The sequence below is a fragment of the Stegastes partitus genome, unplaced genomic scaffold (assembly GCF_000690725.1).
Source record: "Stegastes partitus isolate 25-593 unplaced genomic scaffold, Stegastes_partitus-1.0.2 Scaffold1026, whole genome shotgun sequence".
Lineage (NCBI taxonomy): Eukaryota > Metazoa > Chordata > Actinopteri > Pomacentridae > Stegastes > Stegastes partitus.
In genome coordinates, this window is record NW_007578757.1 from 60,195 (window position 1) to 82,601 (window position 22,407).

The window sequence follows — 22,407 nt, forward strand, 5'->3', positions numbered from 1 at the left end:
TGTGTTTCTGTGCAAGAGAACTTCAAGTGAAAATTTGAAATGTCCAAAAAGAATAAAAAAAGAAAAAAAGGAAGAAAGAAAAAACTAATTAGGCTGCTTTTCATCAACCCTCTGAACAGAAAAACCCACCAGCAGGTTTGAAAGGCATATTATCTCAAAAATAAATTAATAAATACAAATATATATATATAATTTTTTTTTAAATCACAAAACGGGCATCGGACAATGGATTTTCTACTTTCCCACGGTCTGTTAACTACTCATCCGTAACATGTTATTCTCTTGGAAAACTCGCTTAAATCCAAGCTTAAAGTTGGTATATTTTATTAAAACAGTGCATTATGTATGACTTGTTTAAAAATTTACCAAAATGAAAACACTGGGTCGAACGAGATTCTGTACAAAATGAAAAATTCTGGGTCCTCAACAGAACCAGGAAAACCACGAGAGACTGAGCTGTAACCAACAGTCACAGGAAAAAAAAAAATCAGACATTTTCTGGCTGAACTGCAGGCTGTGTTTATACGGAGCAGATATGAAACAAGTACAGAAAGAAATTAAAATGTGAGAAGTAAAATATCTTTTTTCTTTGGGACATTATATTGCAGTGAAAAATGAGCTCACAGCAGTGAAAAGAATTAGACAGGACAAAAAAAAAATAATCCAGAAACTGCTTTTGGTTCAAAATCTAACTGCATTAAACTAGGCAGCATAGTGGCAGTATACGTTACATTATGCATGGCTGTAATACACTGAGTAGAGGTTGCAAATAGGAAACAAAACCAGTTGTTTGCCAACTGCTTAAAAAAACCTCAAAGAAGAAAACAAACAAAGCCAGTTGCCTCGGCCATCGAGGGCAGAAAAATGATGAGGTCTTAAGGAACTGTTCTCAATTGGGCGAGGAGTTGTCATTATTCTTTCATGTCAGCTGGTACTGGCCATATTTCAGGTTGTCTTGGAGTCTCCGGTTTCCACTGCTGATCAGTCATGCAAGTTAAATGTTTGCTGCATCACAACCTATTTGGAAAAGGTGTTTCCATCAATGTTCAACTCTTTGTTTTAAAAAGTCAAAAAACAAGTCAAGTCAGGGTAAGTCTTACTGTGAAACTGTGTTATTTAACTTTACTGTTTCAATTAATGGGATGGAACTAGATACATTAAAATGCACATAAAAATATGTTCTAGAAACACTGCGAGTAATCAGCACTTTTACTTGACTGGTGACTTAAACAATTGACTGATCAGTAAAACTGTTATCTGTTGTTGATAAACTCATCAATAAAGCGTCTAATCTTTTTTCTTCACTTTCAGATCATGTTCCAAAGAGTTCTGTTATTTTACAACATACTCATGTCAAAATGAAATAATGTAGATTGTGGGTAGAGCAGCAACAATGAATTGATTAGTTGCTAACTAATAAATGAATCTCCAACTGTTATCATAATCGATTTATCAGTTTAAGGCATTTTTTAAAGAAAAAAAAAAGAGAAAAAATCTGACTGCAGCTTCTTAAATATGAGTATTTTGAGGTTTTTCTTTCCTCCTCTATGACAGTAAACTGAACAACTTTCTCCTGTGGATAAAAGAAGGCAGCTGTACAAGTTCAATAAAACTTTGTTGAATTTAAGCAACAGCTTTTGGTCTTTATGTAGTTAGTTTATGAATTTATTGACCGTTACATGAAAGCCACTTTTATAGCAGCTATATACACACGGCGTACCGAATATAACCTGGTGCTTTATTACTGGCATGATACTCATCTTTGCCAATATTTTACAGCAGCGACACCTTTGCCATTGCCATGTGAAGCTAAATGCTAAAAGAGCGCGCATATCGAGGTGAGTGGCAGCATATGGATAGATAAGTCAGCGTGTTTTCACCGTGGAGTGATTCATCCTCTAAAGCAAAGACAATCTTTGATGTTGCCCGCAAACCTCCCGTCTGATTGGCTGGCTGCCACTGAGCAGGAGGATAATCAAAGGTCAATGAAAAACCTAATGTTGACAAGATGACAAGCAGAAAACCGCCGCGTTTTTGCGAGAGACTGTGGAAAGAGAGCGCACACAGTGAGCGCTTTGTAGCCGTGTGAATTTGCTACTGTACGGTCAGTTTAACGGTCACTGGATTAAAAGGGACGCTCCGACACACATCGTCCTCTGTAAACACACCTCAAAACGCAGACACACACACACTTTGCCTCCGTCTAAACACTAAGCTTCTCAGTTCCAGAGTCGACCCTGGTTCATGTATATGTTCGTGTTTACTCTGATGGAGAGAAATTGCCTCTACGTCACACTCCTAATTATCTAAAAGGTTGAGATCCTCGGATACAGACATCAATCAGTGGTGTTCAAAGCATTACACGAACTACTTCAAGAAGAGATTTCCTCCAAGCAAGCTCCAGAAAAGTGCAGGGAAGTTGTATACTGAGAATAATATGTCCATCACTTCATCTTGCACGAATAAATGTTGATGCACAATCACATCCCATTCTAGGATTATCACCTGTTCATTATCTAAAGCCCCTGACAACAAATGCCTGTACGGTACAACCTCCTTTGGAAGCATTTACCTGCACTGAAGTATTGTTTTTGTGCACACGTTCTCTAAAGCTAACTTTAACAACACGGACCCATCACTTCCCAGTACTCTGCAGTGCTCTGGGACTGGAGAAAGTGGCACAGCAGCTAAATATAGAGTGGCCAGGTCACACCCACACGCGGAAACATACACTGAAGAAGAAGGAGGGTTTCTGGATAAATGATGAGCAAACACAACTAAGAAAAGAGGAACCGGGCAAAAACGGTGAGCTAACGAAGACGCTCGACTGTGCCATGAAGAGAAGATGGTATGAAGGGGACGGCGGGCTAGAGAGCGAGGGAGGGAAAGTCGGCAAGACGAGGGAGAGGAAGGCAGAAGGGGGGAGTGCGTGGGAAACGACAGGTGGACAACCAGACACAAGGGGGAGGAAAAGACAGACGGTAATGATAGATCAACCAATCAGTCACTGTCACACACTCTCATTTCATCCCTCTCTTTTTTTTTTATTTCCTTCAACCTGTTTCTCCTCTATTCTAAGCTTTAGTTTCTTTTCATTTATAGCACTATGAAGAAAACAAAAAGTCAACTCAGTTTCCATCAGGGTGAACGGCAGGCGAGGAGGAGGAGGAGGAGCAGAAAAAGGAAAGGAGGGATGCGACCTCATGGTGGAATCGCCACCCACTCATCCACCCACCACCAGACAGTCAGCGTTGTACCTGTCAGCTGGATGAGGGCGGAGCCAGTATGGGCGTACTGCCACTTGTGATTGGTTGCCCAGCAAGCCATGCTTGAAAATCCGTCCATAAATTGCAAAAGAAAAAAAAAAAAAAATCCATAAATTGCTGCGGATTTGGCTCGGTTACGCTGATGGAGAAACGTAGTCCGCTGCCACCATCAGCTAATGATAGACTGACGGGCCGACGTGCTGAAGGGATCCCAGTCCACTGTGGGCAGAGTCGCAGCAGCTGAGGCTAATCCTGAGATTCCTGAGGGGAGATATTCCAATCCTGCAGACAACCAAAACCACCCATTTTGGTGTTGTCTACATGTCCATATGGAAAAGCTGGAGCAAACATTTCCAAGCAGAAACTGGGCTACCGGCGGAGCGCGAGCAAGCAGTGCAGACTCATGGTGCTGGTGTGTACCTCATGTGGCATTAGGTGAGCTGCTAATCTGCCCGTCTTTTGGAAAGGCAGGTTCCTGGAGGTAATCCTCGTTGTGTAGGAGGGGCAATAATTATAAAATGCCTGCACTGCATTTATGAACCCTGAGAAGCTACTTAGCACGAGGAGGGAGACCTGGGATTGATGGGAAAACCCGTACAGTGCAGGAGAGACTTCGATGCAACATCAAACACACATCAGTCTTTCCTTTCCTGCTCAGTTGCCAACAGTATTAAATTGTGGCGGCACTGGGCAGCTAACGCATCCATATGCATTAACTGTATCAGTGTGTAGCAATTCACTATACAATACATCATAAATACTAAAAAGTACATTGTGTACAAGTACGGAGCAGATGCTATTACCGTGCTGTCACCATTGGTGTATGAATGTGTGTGTGAATGGGTGAATGAGAAACAGCGCTTTGGATAAAAGCACTATATAAGTGCAGATCATTTACCATTTTTACCATTTATCAAGGTTTCGGTGTTAAGTATGAAATCACCGAAATCCCTGAGCAGTCGTGGTTGCTCATAATTTAGGTCCATTATCTGAAGGTCACAACTTCATTAACTCGTCAACTAAAGACTTGTCATTAACTCGTCATTATAAGAGATTCATAGTGGTTTTACGGTGCTCTCCGTTGCTTCCTTAAAGCCCTGAGTAAAATTACGTATTTGATATTTGGAAACATCGGGCATTGTTCTCTCACAGTTGTGACAGAATAACTCATTTACAGATTTCGTGGTTTTGCTGAACTCTAAACTTCACGAGACCATAAAGTGCAACAGGCGTAGGTGTACTTTGGCATTCAGAGCTGATCATGTCAGAAGGAGAAACCTGATCGTGGTTTCTATTGTAATACAATCAATGATAAACTGCATTGAAATAAATCAGCCAAGAAAACGGTAAAATACAATTATTTTGGCCAGTAAAAGGCACATTTCTGCTAAAAAAAATGATGTTTTGATCAAGACGTCTGCGTCTAATCAAATGATTTAATAGTGATTCCTGTATAAATGCTTTTAATGTACCTGTGAACAAACTTTTCTGTGCGTCACATGGAACACAAAGAATTCTAAAGACCTGCAACAGCGTAAAAAGTCGGTTTTCTTTATTGCATTGCAAAAAGAACCACATAACGAGCCTAAATCGGCTCTTCAGTCGGTACAAACAAGTGAATAAAATGATGAGGTTGCACAGTTAATGGAATACTAATCACAACTTTGGCTTCCCAGATGGTTCGGCAAATGAGGTACAATTTTATTTATATTTTGCCTCTAGTAAACACACTTAATCCAAGTGAGAGGGAATGTTATTCAAGTTCTATTTTTATACAGGTTTGTACGTTAGCAGGGACACACGCCAACATGTAAGTGAAAGCAGTGATCTATTTATTTGAATGTGAAAGCGTAATTAAAACAGTTAGTCCTTAATGTTAAAGAATAATCGTGATAAATAATCATGATCTCAATGCTGATCAAAATAACTGCCATCAGCATTTGGGCTGTAATCACACAGGCACACTTTTTCAACGAAAGAAAGAATTCTCAATGGAAGTACATGACAATGTGGCATATCCTTTGGCAGATGGAGGTCATAGTTGGCATTTTCTTACTCTGCCTAAGATAGAAGTGCGCGTTTTTATACTGATCATGTTGAAAAGGATGTGATTAAGTCATGTTGTTGATGTGCCAGAATTAAAAGAGGGCAACTTGCTATAAAAGTCAAGTTAGGTCTCTATAGTGCATCCTATCAAATAACTTTTCTGTCTTTTGACTTCATTCTTAGTGCCACAAAGTTGCTGGCACGCTAATGAAACGTACACAATGAGCAGCTAAAGCTTACTTCATACAATACAATGGCAAACTGTGGGAAACACAATGCATCCCATGTGTTGCTTTTAATCAATAAGCCATTAGCTACCGCTGAGAAGGTTATCATTACCTTGCTGATGATGTCTAAATTCAGGAATTCAAAGAAGCCGGTGTCCATTGCCAAGCTCAAATTTCCAAAGAAGAATTTCTTCTTCAAAAGCGCAGGTAAATGTTAAAGCTTATCAAAACTAAAACACGCCTTGATCATCTTTTCCGAAGCAACGCTGAAAATCCAACACATCCGTCGGCACTGGCGCTGTGTGAAGTGTGTGAAACACAGTTATCACTGGTATGGCTGCACCCGTGAGTGAGAAAGGGATGAGAGGGAAATGCCAGAAATGTCCATCATCCTTTGGTGAAACTACCATGACACAGTGAGTTCATCATACCAGGTCATGACTGTTACTGGGTCATGTGTGTGTGTGTGTCACAACATGTCAACACTCTGCACACAACTCAGAGACTTGAGACTTGTAGGGGCCTCTGAGAGGTCAAGTGGGCATTAGACTCGCTGATACAACAAAGCAGTTTACTCAACAACACCACCACTACAAGACTGTCCTGGAGAGATTGTGACAAATACCTCGGGGAGGGGACGGAGTGTGTGTTTCTGTGTCAGAGCGACAGAGAATGCAACAGCTGCCTGGACATGGACAGATGGGACGGCTGGTCCAGTCAGCTGAGGGAAGGAGGGGGAAAGCTGCCAACAAACCAACACACTCGCAGCATCTTCTCCGTTTGATTAAAGAACAGCAACATACGGGCTCGATCTCATGATGGCGCCCCAAGCAGCTGACTGGGACACATCAGTTCCGAAGCCAGCTGTTGCGGGTCAAGAGAAACCAGAACCGTGCACATGTGTGTGCATCCTTGCATAGCTGCGGACTTCCCACATTCACAACATGCCAGAAATTCCTTGCTGAGGGATGTGTGGGAATGGCAGAAATTCCTTGAGGCTGAGGGAGTGGACAGGAATAGTGTGTCCATGACTTGGACCCCTGACCCACATCACGATCACAGACACTCTGAAAAGCCTGGTTAGGAAAAACAGATACTGGACAGAGTAGTTGTATTTGACCGCATGCTTTTTTTGGTTCATCAATAGTGCACCATTTCCAACTCTTGAAGGGAATTCATTTCATTTTGGCACTTTACATTTATTTCATTTGCGTATGCATGGACATGTTTTTTTTATGTTTCCCATGTGTGCGGTGTATTCTAGGGATCTATCCATGTCGATACTGATTATTAGTAATAAATGAGATTGGTAACTGACATTTGGAACTGATAAACATTTGCAGTAAAAATGAAAATCCTGGTGCTAGAATACAGAATAACACAAACTCCAACAAAAATCTTCATATAATGCCTTTTTTTAAAAATGTTTTCCATATATTACATTAACAGAGACATTGTGGCTAAAAATAATAATAATAATAATAATAATAATGATAGAAATGACTGGAAAATGCTAAATATTTGATCTGATATCCATGCAGGCCGACCAGCCTTTAATACAGTCATTGGCATGATCCCCCAGATAGCATGTCTTGTATAAATCCTAAACTGTTAAACCCTGGCCTCCTTTATAATCGCTATGCCTCTCAAACAGTCTTGCACAACACATATGCAGCATACAATGGCCATTTGGGCTGAATGAATAAAAATATCTAATTATGAGTCAAGCTTTGGTTCAGTACTCACTGTGTAATGATTTAAAACACGTTATGGAACATTAACAGATGGGACACTATAAAAAGCGTGACAGTCACACAAAGAGGACAGCATGAATTTATAAAACCACTGACAGGACAGTTTAAACTTTGTGTCAGACACACTGCATGAGGTACATCACGAGTTACAGCCTTTGCGATGAGCGAAATGCACTGTTAGAAGTCACGATTGTAAATCAATACAATAATGTTCAGTCCTAATGACCACAACATTGTTACACAGGATAGTGTTTTTGTATGTTTAGTAACTTAAACAATATTGTCTAAAGACCAATCAGAAACAGCAGTCTTTTTCACTTCGCTCCTCCTGTTTGCTAATACGTCTGAGGTTTCAGTGCACCTACTCTGGGAGAGGACTGCGTCATTTTCCAATCTGGCAGCCGACGATGTTACGAAAAGAACACCGCGTTGTTCACCAGTTTTATTCCCATTACATTCCCTTATTTATTGTTCTTTCTTGCCAATGTTCTCATCTACCTCAACCTTTTGTCTGCCCTCTTTGTTTCACACCATAAACTCTCTTCTTCTTCTGTTACTTCTATGATGCCATTTTTTGTGCTTTTATTCGCACCAAGCAACGCCGTCTTATTCATCTCCATGGTCTGCCATTAGACTACGGTACATCTTACAGGGAGCTTTTGTTCCACCTCTGCATCCTAAGTAAAGCAGTTCTGATTGGTTCCTGTACTGGTTGACTTACTGGGCAACAAAATAGCAAGAAGAGCCGATCTTATTGGCCTCTGGAATCAGACACGGCTGTGCCACGGTCACAATGAGCCTACTGTGGCCACAGCTGGCACTGCCTATGTCACTGTACATACACAAACAAGTGGCCAACGAGTGATGAAGTGACATGCACCCATGTGTTTAGCTGCACTTGAGCAAATTCGGTGTTGATCCAAAAATAACCTCTGCTTTCTTTCCCAAAAAAATGCAAAAGCAATACTTGAATATTAAGCATTCATTTTTTGAAAATTACGATAGCCTCTCTCTGAGTTGGGACCAAAGAATTCCCTCACTCTCCACTACCAGCTCTTTAAGGCAGAAAGAGGTAAGTCTGACTGCATTTTTCACAGCCTAACACTCCTAAGGTTGTTGAGTAACAACCTTCATAACACTGCAAGAACGATTCCTCAGACACGCTGTCTGTACAAACCCGAGAGAGAGAAACTGCGCTAAAAGATGTCGTTTTCGAAAGAGATATTTGTGTAGCATTTATTTCATGCTGCATTGAAAATCAGGCGCTGTAGATGAAAATGGTATATCATTATCGAGAGACACCAAGCTGACAGCATAAGCGATTGAACAGCACAGTCTGGGAGCTCGTTTCCAAGCCACTCAGACTCTCCGTGTCCTTCCCCATTTTCCTCTTTTTGTCCCCAAATCTGAGTTTTGGCCTGAAAGATAGAGAGAGAGAGCGAGCACACCATCTTTCCTTTACCTCCGCCTCTTTCTGTTCTCTCCATCCGTCCAGACCTCTAATAGCAGGGTAGGCTAACCGAGCAAGAAACAGGCCAGGGTTACCCCAGCGACCCAAACACAGCAGGGGAGGAGAGAAGAGGGGGGGAGGAAGCAGTGAGAAAAAGAAAGAGAGAGAGAGCGAGAAAGAAAAGACGGCTTGTTATTGGTGCCAAGAGTTCATTCGTCCGGATCTTTTAATGCCACCTGATCCCATTCTGACAAACCGTGACAAGACAGAGAAAGTGCACTGTTTGGAACACCAAGTCTCGCCCGCAAAACGCTCGCACAACTGAAGTGGAGAGAAGAAAAATGCATATTTTACTTCCACACCTCCCTCCTGTCGCTGCCTGAGATTCAGCGCAACAGATAGTGATTTGTTAAACAGTGTAGTCATGTTTTCAGCAGCTGACTCCTGCTGCAGTTCACTGTCAACAGCCACTTGCAGCTCTGCCTGCTGCAACCCTTTTTCTGCTTCAGCTATTCCAATCTGCTCGAATACGCCATCTGGAGGTGATGCTTTCAGTCTGCAGTATGCAGCAGATTACTGAAGATTTACACAAAATCAGCTCTGTGATATAAGGGTAGACATACATTTGGTGCTTCTAGACAGACACGGAGATAAAAAAGGTTGAAAGGGAGACGGTGACGCAAAGCACTCTAGAGCACATCTGTCAAGGTCCAAAGGCATTAACATCATTACATAACAACACTCCACACCCTCCCCTTGCTACCCACTCTTCAGCCGCCCAGTAAGACCAGTGGAGGCCAACAGATGGACAGACCTTAATCTCACACACACACCCGCCCTCCCCTCCCCTCTAAACCAGGAAGTGATAACTGGCAAGCTCCAGGAAGCTTAAGAAAAACACTTCCCTGACAGCTTCATGCAGACAGGCCAAACGGTAGCACCAAAGCCAAGGACTGTCTACATATCATTGCATTCATGTTGTTTTCATCGTCTTTTCCTACGGGCACTGAAGCTATCTCCATCAAGGCCCTGGAGCTTTAGAGCAACCTGCCAAATCACTGCCCTCCTTTATATCTAGGTTTTGAGGATTTTTTGACTTTTCAAGGCCGACACTGCTGATACTCCCAGACTAAAGTCAATCATTTGTGAAACCCTCCTTATCAGAAGAGAAACTCCAGTGTATGAAATATTAAAACTTTCCACTGAAGCGCAGGGGAGTAATAATCTTAAATATCAAACTGGTCATATGTCTCCTCAAAATGTCACATCAGATGCAGGCAGCACTAAAAAGCAGATATTAACCATCATGTGAAGGAACCAACCATCACATCCTGTTTTTTTAGGCTTGAGTGAGACTGTGATAATAAAACAGGAAGAATAGGTGTAACGGACAGGAAAGGATACAAAAGAAAGTAAATTTAAGGATGATGGGGACAGCAAATTGGATGAATAAATCATATTGGAGGAGACAGCATAAGCGTCCATCTCAACTCATTGCAAAGCTGTCGCTACGGAGACGGGCACAAGACGTATGTAGCCAATCACGTTCTGGGAGATATGGTATGTAATGGCGGGATGGGAGGGAGGAGATGGAGGGACGGAGACGAGGAGGGAAGCCAAATCATGTGAGAGGACTAATGCCTGTCTATGACACTCCCATTTCCAATATCAATCAAATGCTTCTCTTCTCTCACCATCACCACTCACAGAACCGGCATAGCAAGGATGGCAAATCTGCTGCCAAATAGTGTGTTGGGGCTTGTGTATATGTGAATGTTTGTTTTACCTGCTATCTGGCTCGATACATCTCCTTTTGGCTCTTTAGGGAGGGATCCATCTGTAGGCACACAAACACAACAAAAAAAAAAGATAAATACTTACTTTACCAAAAAAGAAACAGAACTAATTTTGCTTCGTGTTCTGAGTCAAAACGTCTGTGACACCAAAAGAACAGAAGGATGATATGAAAATGGTATTTATATGGTTAGCAAAAAAAGAAAGGCATGACTTTTTCATATGTTTTATTCCAATGCTGTCAGATTTATTGATCACTGTAAAAAAATATATATATACTAAAAAAATATTTTTTATACTGACTTAAAAGCCTCAAAGATAACAGGATCAGAATGTCACAACAAGCTGGAAGTAAACAAGAGCAAGAGTTAAGTACTATGCAAGTGCCAATGCTAACGCCAGTGAGAGGGTTCAAGTGAACTTCATTTCTCTCAAAGAGTTCACGAAGGTAGCTCGATTTCAACCTGCTGGATCACAATGGTAGCTGATGCTGCAGCTAAACTACTCTTGGCTTCGTTCAGTTGGGAATTTGGGATGATCTGTAAGTAGTGCCTCCTTTTCGTCATTTATTTTCCTACAGATTCTCAGCTGAGGGAATGTGTTATATCAGCTGTATGTTAGTAAACACACTGAACTGTTAAAGCAGGCAAACTGTATGTGCTGCGTTATCACAGGAACCTGCATAGAAAATGCATAAACATGTTTTTACGTTTTGTCCTGAATTTCCTGCCAAGTCTGTTTTACTCTGCTGATAGAACACAGATTAGGAAACTGATTAGTCTAATGGTGTTCATCACAGAGAGTATTACATCAATAATATAAGGATAACTATGATTTGGCCAAAAAAACTAAAGCGATCGCCGCATATTGTTCATTATGGGCCGGAGTCGGACCTAAATGCACTTGGTGGGTATCGTGTTTAAATGTTTAAAGTTTAACAGCTCCGATGTGCAGCTGTCATGATAGAAATAAGCATTGAGAGTGCACTGAGTGGGAACCATATTAACTTACACGAAAAACTATTTTCCACCAGAGCTCCTCTATTGCATCATTTGCAGTATCAGAGCTGCTTTTAACCATGATAAATATGTATATCCTTCATAGTTCTTCATTATAACAACCTGTTCCTCTTTACTCAAGTAGGCAGCAGCATGCATTTTGTCCGTTTTGAAGAAGAGTCAACTGACATGCCAAACCCTCGTATTGGAGCGAGCACGGAGCCCGATGAAGAAAAACTTGGTTAATAAAGAATGTGAGAACCACAATTGTGATATCCACTATTTCTGATTAGGGGCAAGCTTGACAACCTCGTAGTACACTTTTCAAGCAGACTAGAAAGTTTCGTGTCCGTCTTGTCTGCAGCTGTCCGTGTGAGCATCCACAAAGGAGTATAATCAAGGCTTTTTCTTCTTAGAACATACTAACATATTCATTTTAAACAAGGGTGGTTTACTTTGCTTTCTGTTTTAGTTTAGTTGATGATATTAGTTAAACAAAGAAACATACAAAGTACAGCTAAGGCTGGTTGGACTGCCATTGTTGGTCACACATCAAAGCAATAGAATTAAAATTTTGTCCTGATGAAAAGTCAGGGGATCATTTAAGTTATTACATCCTCAGGAATTACTTCACCAGATTTAATGTCAGTCCATCTGATAGATGTTCAAGCATTTCACTCCAAACCAAAACAAACAGCTGCCTATCAGGTTAACATGCCATCCGTCCAAGCGTGGCTAAAAATGACCAGATAGCCGAGCAGATGATGATCGAATGTACGACCATGCTGGATATAGAAATTTACTGCATTGCTTAACAGCAACAACTGGGGGAAGAGGGTGCTGTTTGTCCAGCACAAACAGAGCTGAGGCTTTCACAATAGGGTTTTTTCATTGGTCAGGCTGATGGAAAACTCCCCGACATGAACTTGTTCAGTGAAGCGAAAACCCAAAGCAGCAACACGGTCTTAATCACAGAGAAGTCTTGATTTTTTAGACTGTGAGAAAGATGCTACTGCTCGTCTGTAATCATTAAAACTAAGGTACAAGCAATTTTGGATTTCCGTGTCCCTAAACAGAACAAATTACCCGCTTGCACTGGACCACTGCATACAGGAGTCATTTTCTTATCCCCCTATAACTCATGACCGAGGCCCACTGGTTTCTCAGCCAATACAACAATCGGCCCATTGATCCGGCCTATAGCTTGTGTGTGAGAGAGGCTGCTGCTGTGTCTGAGGGGAAGACACGGTCAGTGTCATGTGCTGTCAACATGTAAACAGGCTGGACGCTCGACTGGCTGACTCAGTGACACATGCTCCCTCTGTTCTGACTCAGGACTACTCCTTCCTGTTTAATCTTGCGGAGCGCCGCACTGAGGCGGAGAGAAGCTGATTGTCGCACTGCATATAGGATCTGTATCATCAGCTATCCAACATGCACTAGGATAGGCAGTCTGAGTTTGATATCGTAACATGCAGGTTAGAGTACATACAGACACATTTCAGGATTTCTTTCCTCTGTGTTCTAGATTCAGCAAAAGCGCATCAAAGAAGAAGCAAAATCTAAACAGTTACTGCGAACGAAGTGAAAGTAAAATCTCACGTTGCACACATTAATATCGAGGCTCAGTTTTAGCAGCTACCTGGTATCCCTTCAAAAAAACATGCAAATCAATTGTGGTACTACTTTTTTTTTTCTCACTAGGAAATCCTACGTGTCTGGAATGCACTCAAACATCTGAGTTGTGAATTTCTGCACTGCCATCACAGTCCGACCCTTAATACTGAACACAGATATTTTGGCAGTCATAGTTGTAGTCACAATTAAGTAACTGTTTCAAGCATGCCCACAAGAGTTTCGATTAAAGCGGAAAAATTTGGTTTTCTTCAAAAACTGTATCAGAAAACAGCTACCTTGCCCACATCCAGAAACACAGAACAATCATCCACCTTCTGTTATGTTCATGTCATACTAATGAAAATAGAGAGTCCCACTAAAGAGGCTTGTATAGCTGCAGAGTCGGTTGCGTAACGGTTGAAATACCACAGTTTTCATCTATTGCGAGTAACTGCTTTGAACAACAGACATTTAGATATTAAATTCTGACTGAAAACAGATCGACATTACATGGTAATCCATCAGGAGTGCACGCTTTGTATGACTTGACGATACAACATTTTACTGAATGTTGTGGAGTTCCTGCAAAAGTTGAGCTCGGTTCAACTTTTATTTGCCTGACTGACCCCGTGTTGTTATGCCAGAGCCATCTGGGCCGCCTGGCACCTCTTGCCGACTGGCTCAATTCAAACGAAAGACAGGGCCGTGATTTTCTACACAGGACTTAAGTTTTCAAAACAGGCTTGTGCTGATGAGACATTAGTTATTAACTTGTTTAGTTTTTTCAAGTATTGCTTTATTATGAAAATCCTTGTTAGCTTGTCAAAATTGTGAGCAGGATGTTGATGTGAATGCTACGGACTCTGGATGTCAAAAGAGCCGATAACTTTGTACCAAGTTGAGGTGAAAATTTAGAAGACGTGACAGCGGTTGTTTTTCTATGAAGACACCGTAGACGCTATAGATTTTGGAAACACTGCACAATAACAAGAATATGTGGAATGGCTGCAACAGGTAATGCAACAGGTCTACTGCAACTTGTGGGAAAATACCAACGCAGTTCATATATGCAGCTAGTTAGTGTTTGAGTTCCAGATCAAGGACAAGCTACAGATGCTCAAAAGCCAGAAAACAAACAGTGTCACATTTAAACAAACAGAGGAAACACCTCAAACTTATCTAAGCAGCTCAGAAGCAGATATCCAGATCTGTGCACAGAATTTAACCCCAGTCAACTTTAGATGAACAAAATGCCATTAAAACGCTGACATCATGAAACGTTGCTGTTGAACTGTGACGGTATTTCACAATGTACCACAAACAGAGTTCACAAAGCTCATGTTTGCTTATTTAGGCTAATGCAACAATGGTTCACAACAAGTACTTATTTATTTTATGGTGGTTAGCAAAAGATTTATAGTCCATCACCTTCTAAATTGCAGTGTGGATCAAGAATGGGTCTTACAACCTGCTATATTCTTCTGCTACGATTGGCCTTCTATATGTGCGCTATAGCCCACATGAATAGAGTTCAGTTGATGTCGACTTTTTCATCATGACATGAGCAGGGAGCTGCTAATAACATTGGAAGGCCAGTGTCATTGCTGTTCAGCCCAGGCGTTTGTGTGTGTTGGCACGCTATGTGTGCTGCAGTTTTGTTATTTAAAAAAAAAACAAAAAACGTACTAATTTATTGTTTTGGTATCAAATTTGACATTGAGAATCCTGGGAATTCAATGGTACTGGTGCCAAAATTTTGGTGTCATAACACCCTTACTATGGACATGACATAAATGTGAGAGTCGGGCTGTTAGACACAGAAAGTAGAATGGCTGAAATGTCCAGATGTAATACTTGCTTAAGGGACACTAAGTAAGAACGATTCCCTGCAAGGACTAATATAGCTATATCATATTTAATCCTTTTATTGGCTAATTCATTCTGAAATAAATGCTCGACTAAGTACAGTATGATTTAGCAACGTTTTGCTGGTGGCAGTTACCATTAATGAACATATAGCAGCAGAGTACAAAACTACACAAGAGCAAACTTGCTGACAGCAAGAGCCAATGCCACAGGCCTCAGGAACATAACAAAAAGCTCCGTCACACACACATGCACACACCGACACAGCATGGGAAAGCAGAGCTGAGCAGTCGAGGGAAGCGCAAAGATCTGAAGGGAATTTTCTCTAACGCCATGTACCTGGGAAAACTTCACAGGGAATAAACGGGATGAAGGAGAAAAGACGAGAAAAAGGAGAAGGCAAAGACAAAGACCAAACACCCACATACTTCACATATTTGCAATGCCAAAGATGTCCACTTAAGCCACAGTGTGCAACAATGTAATACCAGACTACAGTAGTGGTTGCCCACAACTTATCACAATCTAAACAATGAGACTTGTAGTTGAGCCAGAAGTCAAACATGCATGGACTAAAAGGAGATAGAACCCAATGTATGTGTGCATAAAGAGAGACAGATACACATGCAGTCATGAGAGGAGGATTTTCCTCTGCAGTGTGGCCGTTGGAGCAGCGTGTTAATCCAACCACACACACACACACACAGACACGCATACACACTGAGCCAACTTTGTTAACAGACCATAGTAGGATAAGCCCACCGCTGAAACGTCAGCCAAGCTGTTTGGATAAAGCTAAACAGATCACACACGCATCAAACGGCCGTTGAGGAAGTGACAAAGCAAAAATTGTAACGGGCCCAATCGCATAAAACATCCAGACTCTGTCCAACAGTTAGACACAGCGAACTCACCTAGGCTTCAGCTTCTGCTCAACACTGGCTACACTGTATCCTAAACTGAGCTCGCTTCCTCAGACAGCTCTCTCTTGTCCCGACACACACACTGTTTCTGACTCTGAGCCTGCATTAACACGAGACCACCCTTTCTGTGGGCCCCTGCCTTCCAGTTCTCGGCAGGCACACTCATCGTTTGACTCACACACAAATAGGAAAGACCCCCTTTCATTTAAAAATACCTATTGTCTGGCTCACACTCGCTGAAATGAGGTGTGAGGCGCAAAAACAATGAGCAATACCCTGCTGTCAAAGCTGTCTTGGAGAGTGTAGCTGTAGATATAGCTGTAGGGGGAGTAGCAAACATTTAAATGTCAAGGGCCATGGACAGCACTTTCAACAACACATTACCTAAGGGATCATCCATCTGAGAGGATTTTTGTTGCTTGGCACAATACATTACTCATTATACATCCCACAAGACATTCGGGGAACAGAGAGCACTAGTATTGGATTGTACATTGTGCAAACTGAAATTTTCAATTGAGCTACTGGAATGGGTACCAGGAGAGGAAAAGTTGCGTTGGTTATCCCTGATACTTGCCTGTGCAGTTTCTGTGTGCTTAGAGGATTAAAAAGCACAGCCACAACAGGATAGATCAGGTCCGCAACATGGCTTCTAGATAACACAATTTCTTCATTAAAGACTTCCAATTTCGTGCAGCAAAGCCATAACTTCATTCCAGGAAGTTACTATATTGTTATCCAGCCCCCAGAATACTCTGCCGTGATGTTGCCAAGTTTTTGTTTAGAGCCTGCTGCCACTTGAAATCCTGACATACTGCCCGCACTGTATATGTGCTTACTTGCAAACAGGAAACATTAAAAATGCAGATGGCCCACTACCCAGCGAAACTCAGGACATGTGCACATGTACACATATGTGAAGGCTCAGTTAAAAGACAGCCAGTCAGAGGTTGAACCCCTCTATAGCTCCACACATCATTCCACTTGATTTAAATGACAAACGCCTTCCTTAGTCATTAAAATAACCTCTTTAGACTCATCTCAGTATATAAAGTTACAAAAGTAACTTCTATTTTATTGTGGACGCACACACGGACAGCTGCAGACACCCTGGATAGTTGTTATATAGCCTATATTTTTTTTTTTTCGTCAGCTGGAGTCTGTCTGGAGTACTCCGTTTCATACATGCGAAGTAGGTCAGCATATAGACATGCACACTGCTGCAGAACATGTGCACTACTGCCCTTGTAGAGAAGTCGCCGTGTGGACATGAATTTTGGGCTGCAAGCAGACATTGGCAGAAGGGTCTGTGCGGACTCTGACAGGTGACAAAATTTAGGTCACGCAAACTCTAGTTAACCCTTGTGGACGCTGAAAGTATGACAGTGGCCTTAGATGTAGTTGTACAGCATTGCTACAGTAGAATATGCATAGCGAGGAAAGCCCTGCCTCCGTCTCTGCCCATCCCTTCGCTACTGACTGCAGCTGGAGCACACCAGCTCACCTACAGCTCTACTCAAATACTAAACCTATTCCAGAGTACAGAATTGCAGAGTGCAATTCAATGTTTGAACCAGGTGTAAGATTGTAAATGGACCCCGGGGTCCATTTTCTGCTGTGGAATATGAACCCCCCATATAGAATATGGAACCCCAAACTAATTTTAATAATATAAATAAATGTGAACAGGGGGAGGGCTGCAAGGTGGCGCAGGTGGTAGCACTGTTGCCTCGCAGCAAGAAGGTTCGCGTTCCGGTGGGGGCATCGGAATCTTTCTGCGTGCAGTTTGCATGTTCTCCCCGTGCAGCATGGGTTCTCTCTGGGTTCTCCGGCTTCCTCCCACACAGTCCAAAAACATGTTGAGGTTAATTGGTGATTCTAAATTGTCCGTAGGTGTGAATGTGAGTGTGCTTGGTTGTCTGTCTCTAAGTGATGGACTGGCGACCTGTCCAGGGTGTCCCCTGCCTTCACCCTAAGTCGGCTGGGTTAGACTCCAGCCCCCCCGCGACCCTCGTGAGGATTAAGCGGTGTATAGATAATGGATGGATGGATGAACAGGGGGGTCCATAACCCCTAACCCTAATCTATAGGAGGGGTCCATATTCCGCTGTGGAATATTGACCCAGGGTCCATTTTCAAGGGGGTCCATATGCAATACTACACCGAATGAATTCTGAAGAAGAGTAATAACAGAAAGTATGTTACACCCTTAACAGGTTTGGTTCTCTAGGGTTACTACCTTTGTTATCCCAGAGGTGTGAATCTGTTTTTTTGAGACTGCCATCAAAAACAAACAAACAAACAAACAAACTTGATTTTCACCAGAGGAGTCAAACATCACTATTGCGTAAACATAATCCACTTGAGGCTCATATCTCTAACTTATTAGTAATTTTATTCCTTAACCGGCTTCTTGTTTGGTGATTCTATCTGTAACCACGAAGGGATCAATTACTGCAAACTAAACAGACAGTTCTCCTTCATTCCAAACACAGCTGAAACATTAAATACATCACTGCCTGTGCACTACTTTCCAGAAATACGCATCATACGCTGACTGAATCTTTAATCAAACCCAAATCTATGATTGACTACAAGGAATGTATATTCTCTGAATAATTTCACTACACTTGCGCTCTTTAGTAATGATGCACTAACACACCATTTTTCTATCCAGCTACCCGTCCTCACCTTGGATCCCCGGTGTAAAACAGCCCCTGTTGGATAGCTAAGATGAAAAGCCCAGCTCTGACCTAAAGATCAGGACTAAAGGCCACTGCTTTAAACTGTTCCTCATTTTACCTGGAGAGCTCTGGGACTAACTCAAGGACCTCAGCGTTCCACAGCCTTTGCTTGAAGACACAAAAGGCCACTGACTGTGATGTTTACAGTGGATCAATTTCTCTTGGTTACTGGCCCTTAGCAGGAGAGAAAAAGGGGGTAAAGAGTAGTAGTCAGAGGAAGAGACAGGGACAGAAAGAGAAAGTGAGCGAGATAGGGAGGGCAACAGTGAGATAGCAGTTTAGAATGCACGGGAGACCCAAAGAAAAAGGAGTACAATGGTCTTTCAGGACTTGTCCTAGTTTGGTTCACTCTCTCTCTGTCTCTTCCAACTCTCAAAAATAGGAGCACAGACCATTTTGGCAAATCTTTCACACTGGTCCTAATCAATTGCAAGGTAATTCAATTCTTTTAGTGACCTCTTTCATTAACCAGTTGAAACTCTGTTAGCACAGGTTGGCACTCAAAGCCACACTACTTCTCTCTTCATTATTTTTCCAAGGGCTGGCTCTCTTTCGCTCCCTCTTTCTCTCCGTCTTTGAATTTCACAGCTCTTTCTCTCCTTCCTCTTTCACCTGCACTGAAAAGACTCACTTATTCGCTCTAACAGGACAATATAATCGCTCACTCACTCCGAGGCTTATTGTTTATGCTCCTCTTACAAGAATGCGTAAAGAAAATAGCTATCTGCAAATGGGATTTCACGGCAACCTGCACCCTTCCCTCCCCTCCAACGTACCTCCTGTCTTATCCTTCTTCTCCATCTTCTCTCCATTTTTCTCTTTGTCCCCTCGACTCTTTTCCCTCTCTCGTTCCAGTTTGTTTTACGGAGACGGCGGCAAGCCGGCAAATTTTCCCCGAGCTCACACCAATTAGCTATCACGCCGGAGAAATTACAGAACGAGAGCACGGCAGATGAGAGGAAAAAGTGGGACAAGCTCCTTTTTATAAACACACAGAGAGGCGAGAGGTTTGCATATCTGGGTGCATGTGTGTGTGTGAGTGTGTGTGTGTGTGTGTATGTGTGTGTGTGTGTGTGTAGATGTGTGTGTGTGTGTACACTGTATGTGTGTTTCAGTTGTTCCTAAGAGGGAATTTAAATAACTCTTTCATTCACACATCTGACAAACACAGTAATAGTTCAATTCCCTGGCTAATGGGCTAATAGACTATATTTGACATTACTATATTATACTTTTAAGTAACTTTATTTGAAACAGTGCTTACTGGGATGAACTGCCAGCCAATACCTTCTCCTTCCCTACTTCAAATATGACTGTAAATACCTTACATTATGTGCCCTGATTCACAAGCATTCTGACTGACAGCTATGTACGACACGAGCAACCTTCTTTCTTCGTATTTGTGCAGCTTCGTTTTCGATGCATCCTGATCCTCCCCAACTTCGATGCTCTATATCGGGACCGTATAAACCGACTGTCGTTATTAGCTCTTATCAGCTGGCCTTTGGTCTTATCTCGTCAGTATCTGGGCGGCAACCTCTGTGTCTGTTTGTGCGAGCAGTAAAGGCTCAGTGATAAAAACAGGCCTTTGCCGACCTGGTTTACATAGGCCTGTTCGGAAAGAAATGACATGGGTCAGATGGACTGACATGGTAGCTGTGGTTGCCATGGTGACAGACTGAAAACCCAGCCTGGACACACAAAAAAAAGCGCAAGCTAAAACATGCACCTATAGCATTAAAAGCCTTTTTTTCTTCTGTATCTTTCTTGTGCGCATGTTAAAACATCTGCTTCCTCTGAATCAAACCACTGCTTTAGCCTGAAAGTTACACATGGTGCACTGGTTTGCAGCCTGATACGGAATCTCAACACTGTTTTTGGTGCTTCCCAAAGTGTCACTAACACTCAGGGAAGATATAACTAGAACTGTCAAGAGCAGAACGTTAGTAGAGAATGCAGAGTCATATTTGTATTGGTATATTAGATAGAATTCCTGATTTGAGTCTTGCTGATTTTAGGCCACATTTTAGTTAGGTATATGATATACGTGGCTGTTTGTATTTAGAAATATCACTCAGTTTCTTAACCAGAGTTAGATGACGTACCCTCGTCATACCACTCTTACATATAGGAACATGTAATATTGTAATGAATCATAGGGTGATAAGGGGGTGGGAGTTAATAAGTTTAGACTTCTTCCTGCTCCTTTTTGAACTCATGTTTTTTTTTTGTTTTTACTTTTATTTTTGTACGAAATGCATATTTCATTTTAAAAAAAAACTATTTAAAGGTAATTATTTGGCAATCGGCAAGGACTCCAGGAAGTTACTCTCGAACAACAAACCCATGAAACCACAACGTTCATGGTTTGAAAATTTGTTCTTTTTCTTTTTAAGGATTTCAGTAGGAATGTTTCTCAAACTTTTTTTAAATCAATTTTCCAGTGATGTGTGCCACAAACTAGCTAGCAACTTACCATGAAGATACCACCTGACTCCATACCACCGCCTGCTCAGCTGACATGTGTACTCTGCTACATGTGCTGCAGACACATTGCTGCGCAATGTTGGACAAACTCGGTCCTCTGGCATCTTTTTCAGCATTTAAAATTATGCAATATATCTGATAGGATATATTGCTGTGTATCGCTGATAAAACTGGCTCATCAACATATTAGTCAGGCTCTAGTCTTAAGAGTTTTTCTTTCAGAAAAGCATGTTTTATTTTAAAAAGTATTGTTTTGGTTAAGAAACTAGTTAGCTGACAATAGTAAAACTGAAACAATGCGATGCTGACCATCTCTGTGTGTATAACTATGTGCAGTGATACACAACAAAAAGTACCTTCTTACCTCCCTCGCTGTAGCTCTACGCCTACGTACAAAAACACACACACACAGTAATCCCAGAGAATACACACCAGATTAGATTAGGTCAGCGTGTGTAATCCAATGAACTCTCACCTCTAACATGCTTAATGCTGTTAGAGCTGACAGCATCACACCACCACACACACAAACAGACACTTGTCCTGCTGCTACACAGTTCTCACATGTGCCATATGTATGTATGTATGTATGTATGTATGTTCAGGTAAGCAGATCTGTTATTAAAACATGTCTTGGCCAGTCTTCTTTCCCACACACATAATGCTCTGAGAGGATCCGCAATCTGCTCACGGTGTGATTAACAACATTCTGACTTTCTGGTTGTCAAAATATACTACACATATATTTTTACAGTGCCTTACTAACAGTGTGCACATCTATGGAAGTCGTATTAAAACCATTTCTGTCATGATTTCACTACAACATAACCAGACATATATGATGACTGTTATCCCAAAATGCTGTTGGAAGCCGTGTTTTACATTGCAATGTATGGCACATCCAGAGAAAGACTTGACTTGTTTACAAGCATCTGACGATCAGGGGAAGTCAACGTTGTTCTGTCTGAAACTGAATCTAGTGCTTTTTGTTCTAGTTGAAGGATTGTATTGCAGCGGTACACCTAAAAGTTCACGCTGACATCATACATGCTTTGGGCTACAAATAAATCCAGCGCTGCCATTCACTTTACTTCATGGCTTTTGATGGCTTCACTCACCGTGTTCTGATTGAAAAATTACAGTGTTTAGTCTAGTCAGGCATCTGTGAGTCGGGTTTTCCGACCATTTCTACTGTGGACCCTAATCTGTGAGGTCAAAACATTCTTCTCTCTTCG

At 41.8% G+C, this 22,407-nt stretch overlaps 1 protein-coding gene across 5 annotated transcripts in view; it reads right to left on the reverse strand.

The window, feature by feature from the left end:
• The window catches only part of trioa (trio Rho guanine nucleotide exchange factor a), a 90,088-nt gene that overhangs the window by 57,588 nt on the left and 10,093 nt on the right, over window positions 1-22,407 (reverse strand). For 4 of the 5 annotated variants that reach the window (XM_008295163.1, XM_008295162.1, XM_008295161.1 and 1 more), the window contains exon 2: window positions 10,530-10,580. In XM_008295163.1, the coding sequence (XP_008293385.1) occupies window positions 10,530-10,580 (51 nt within the window). Of the gene's footprint in view, window positions 1-10,529; window positions 10,581-15,932; window positions 16,015-22,407 lie in introns of those variants that run through there. The other variant, XM_008295164.1, reaches the window with a different exon arrangement.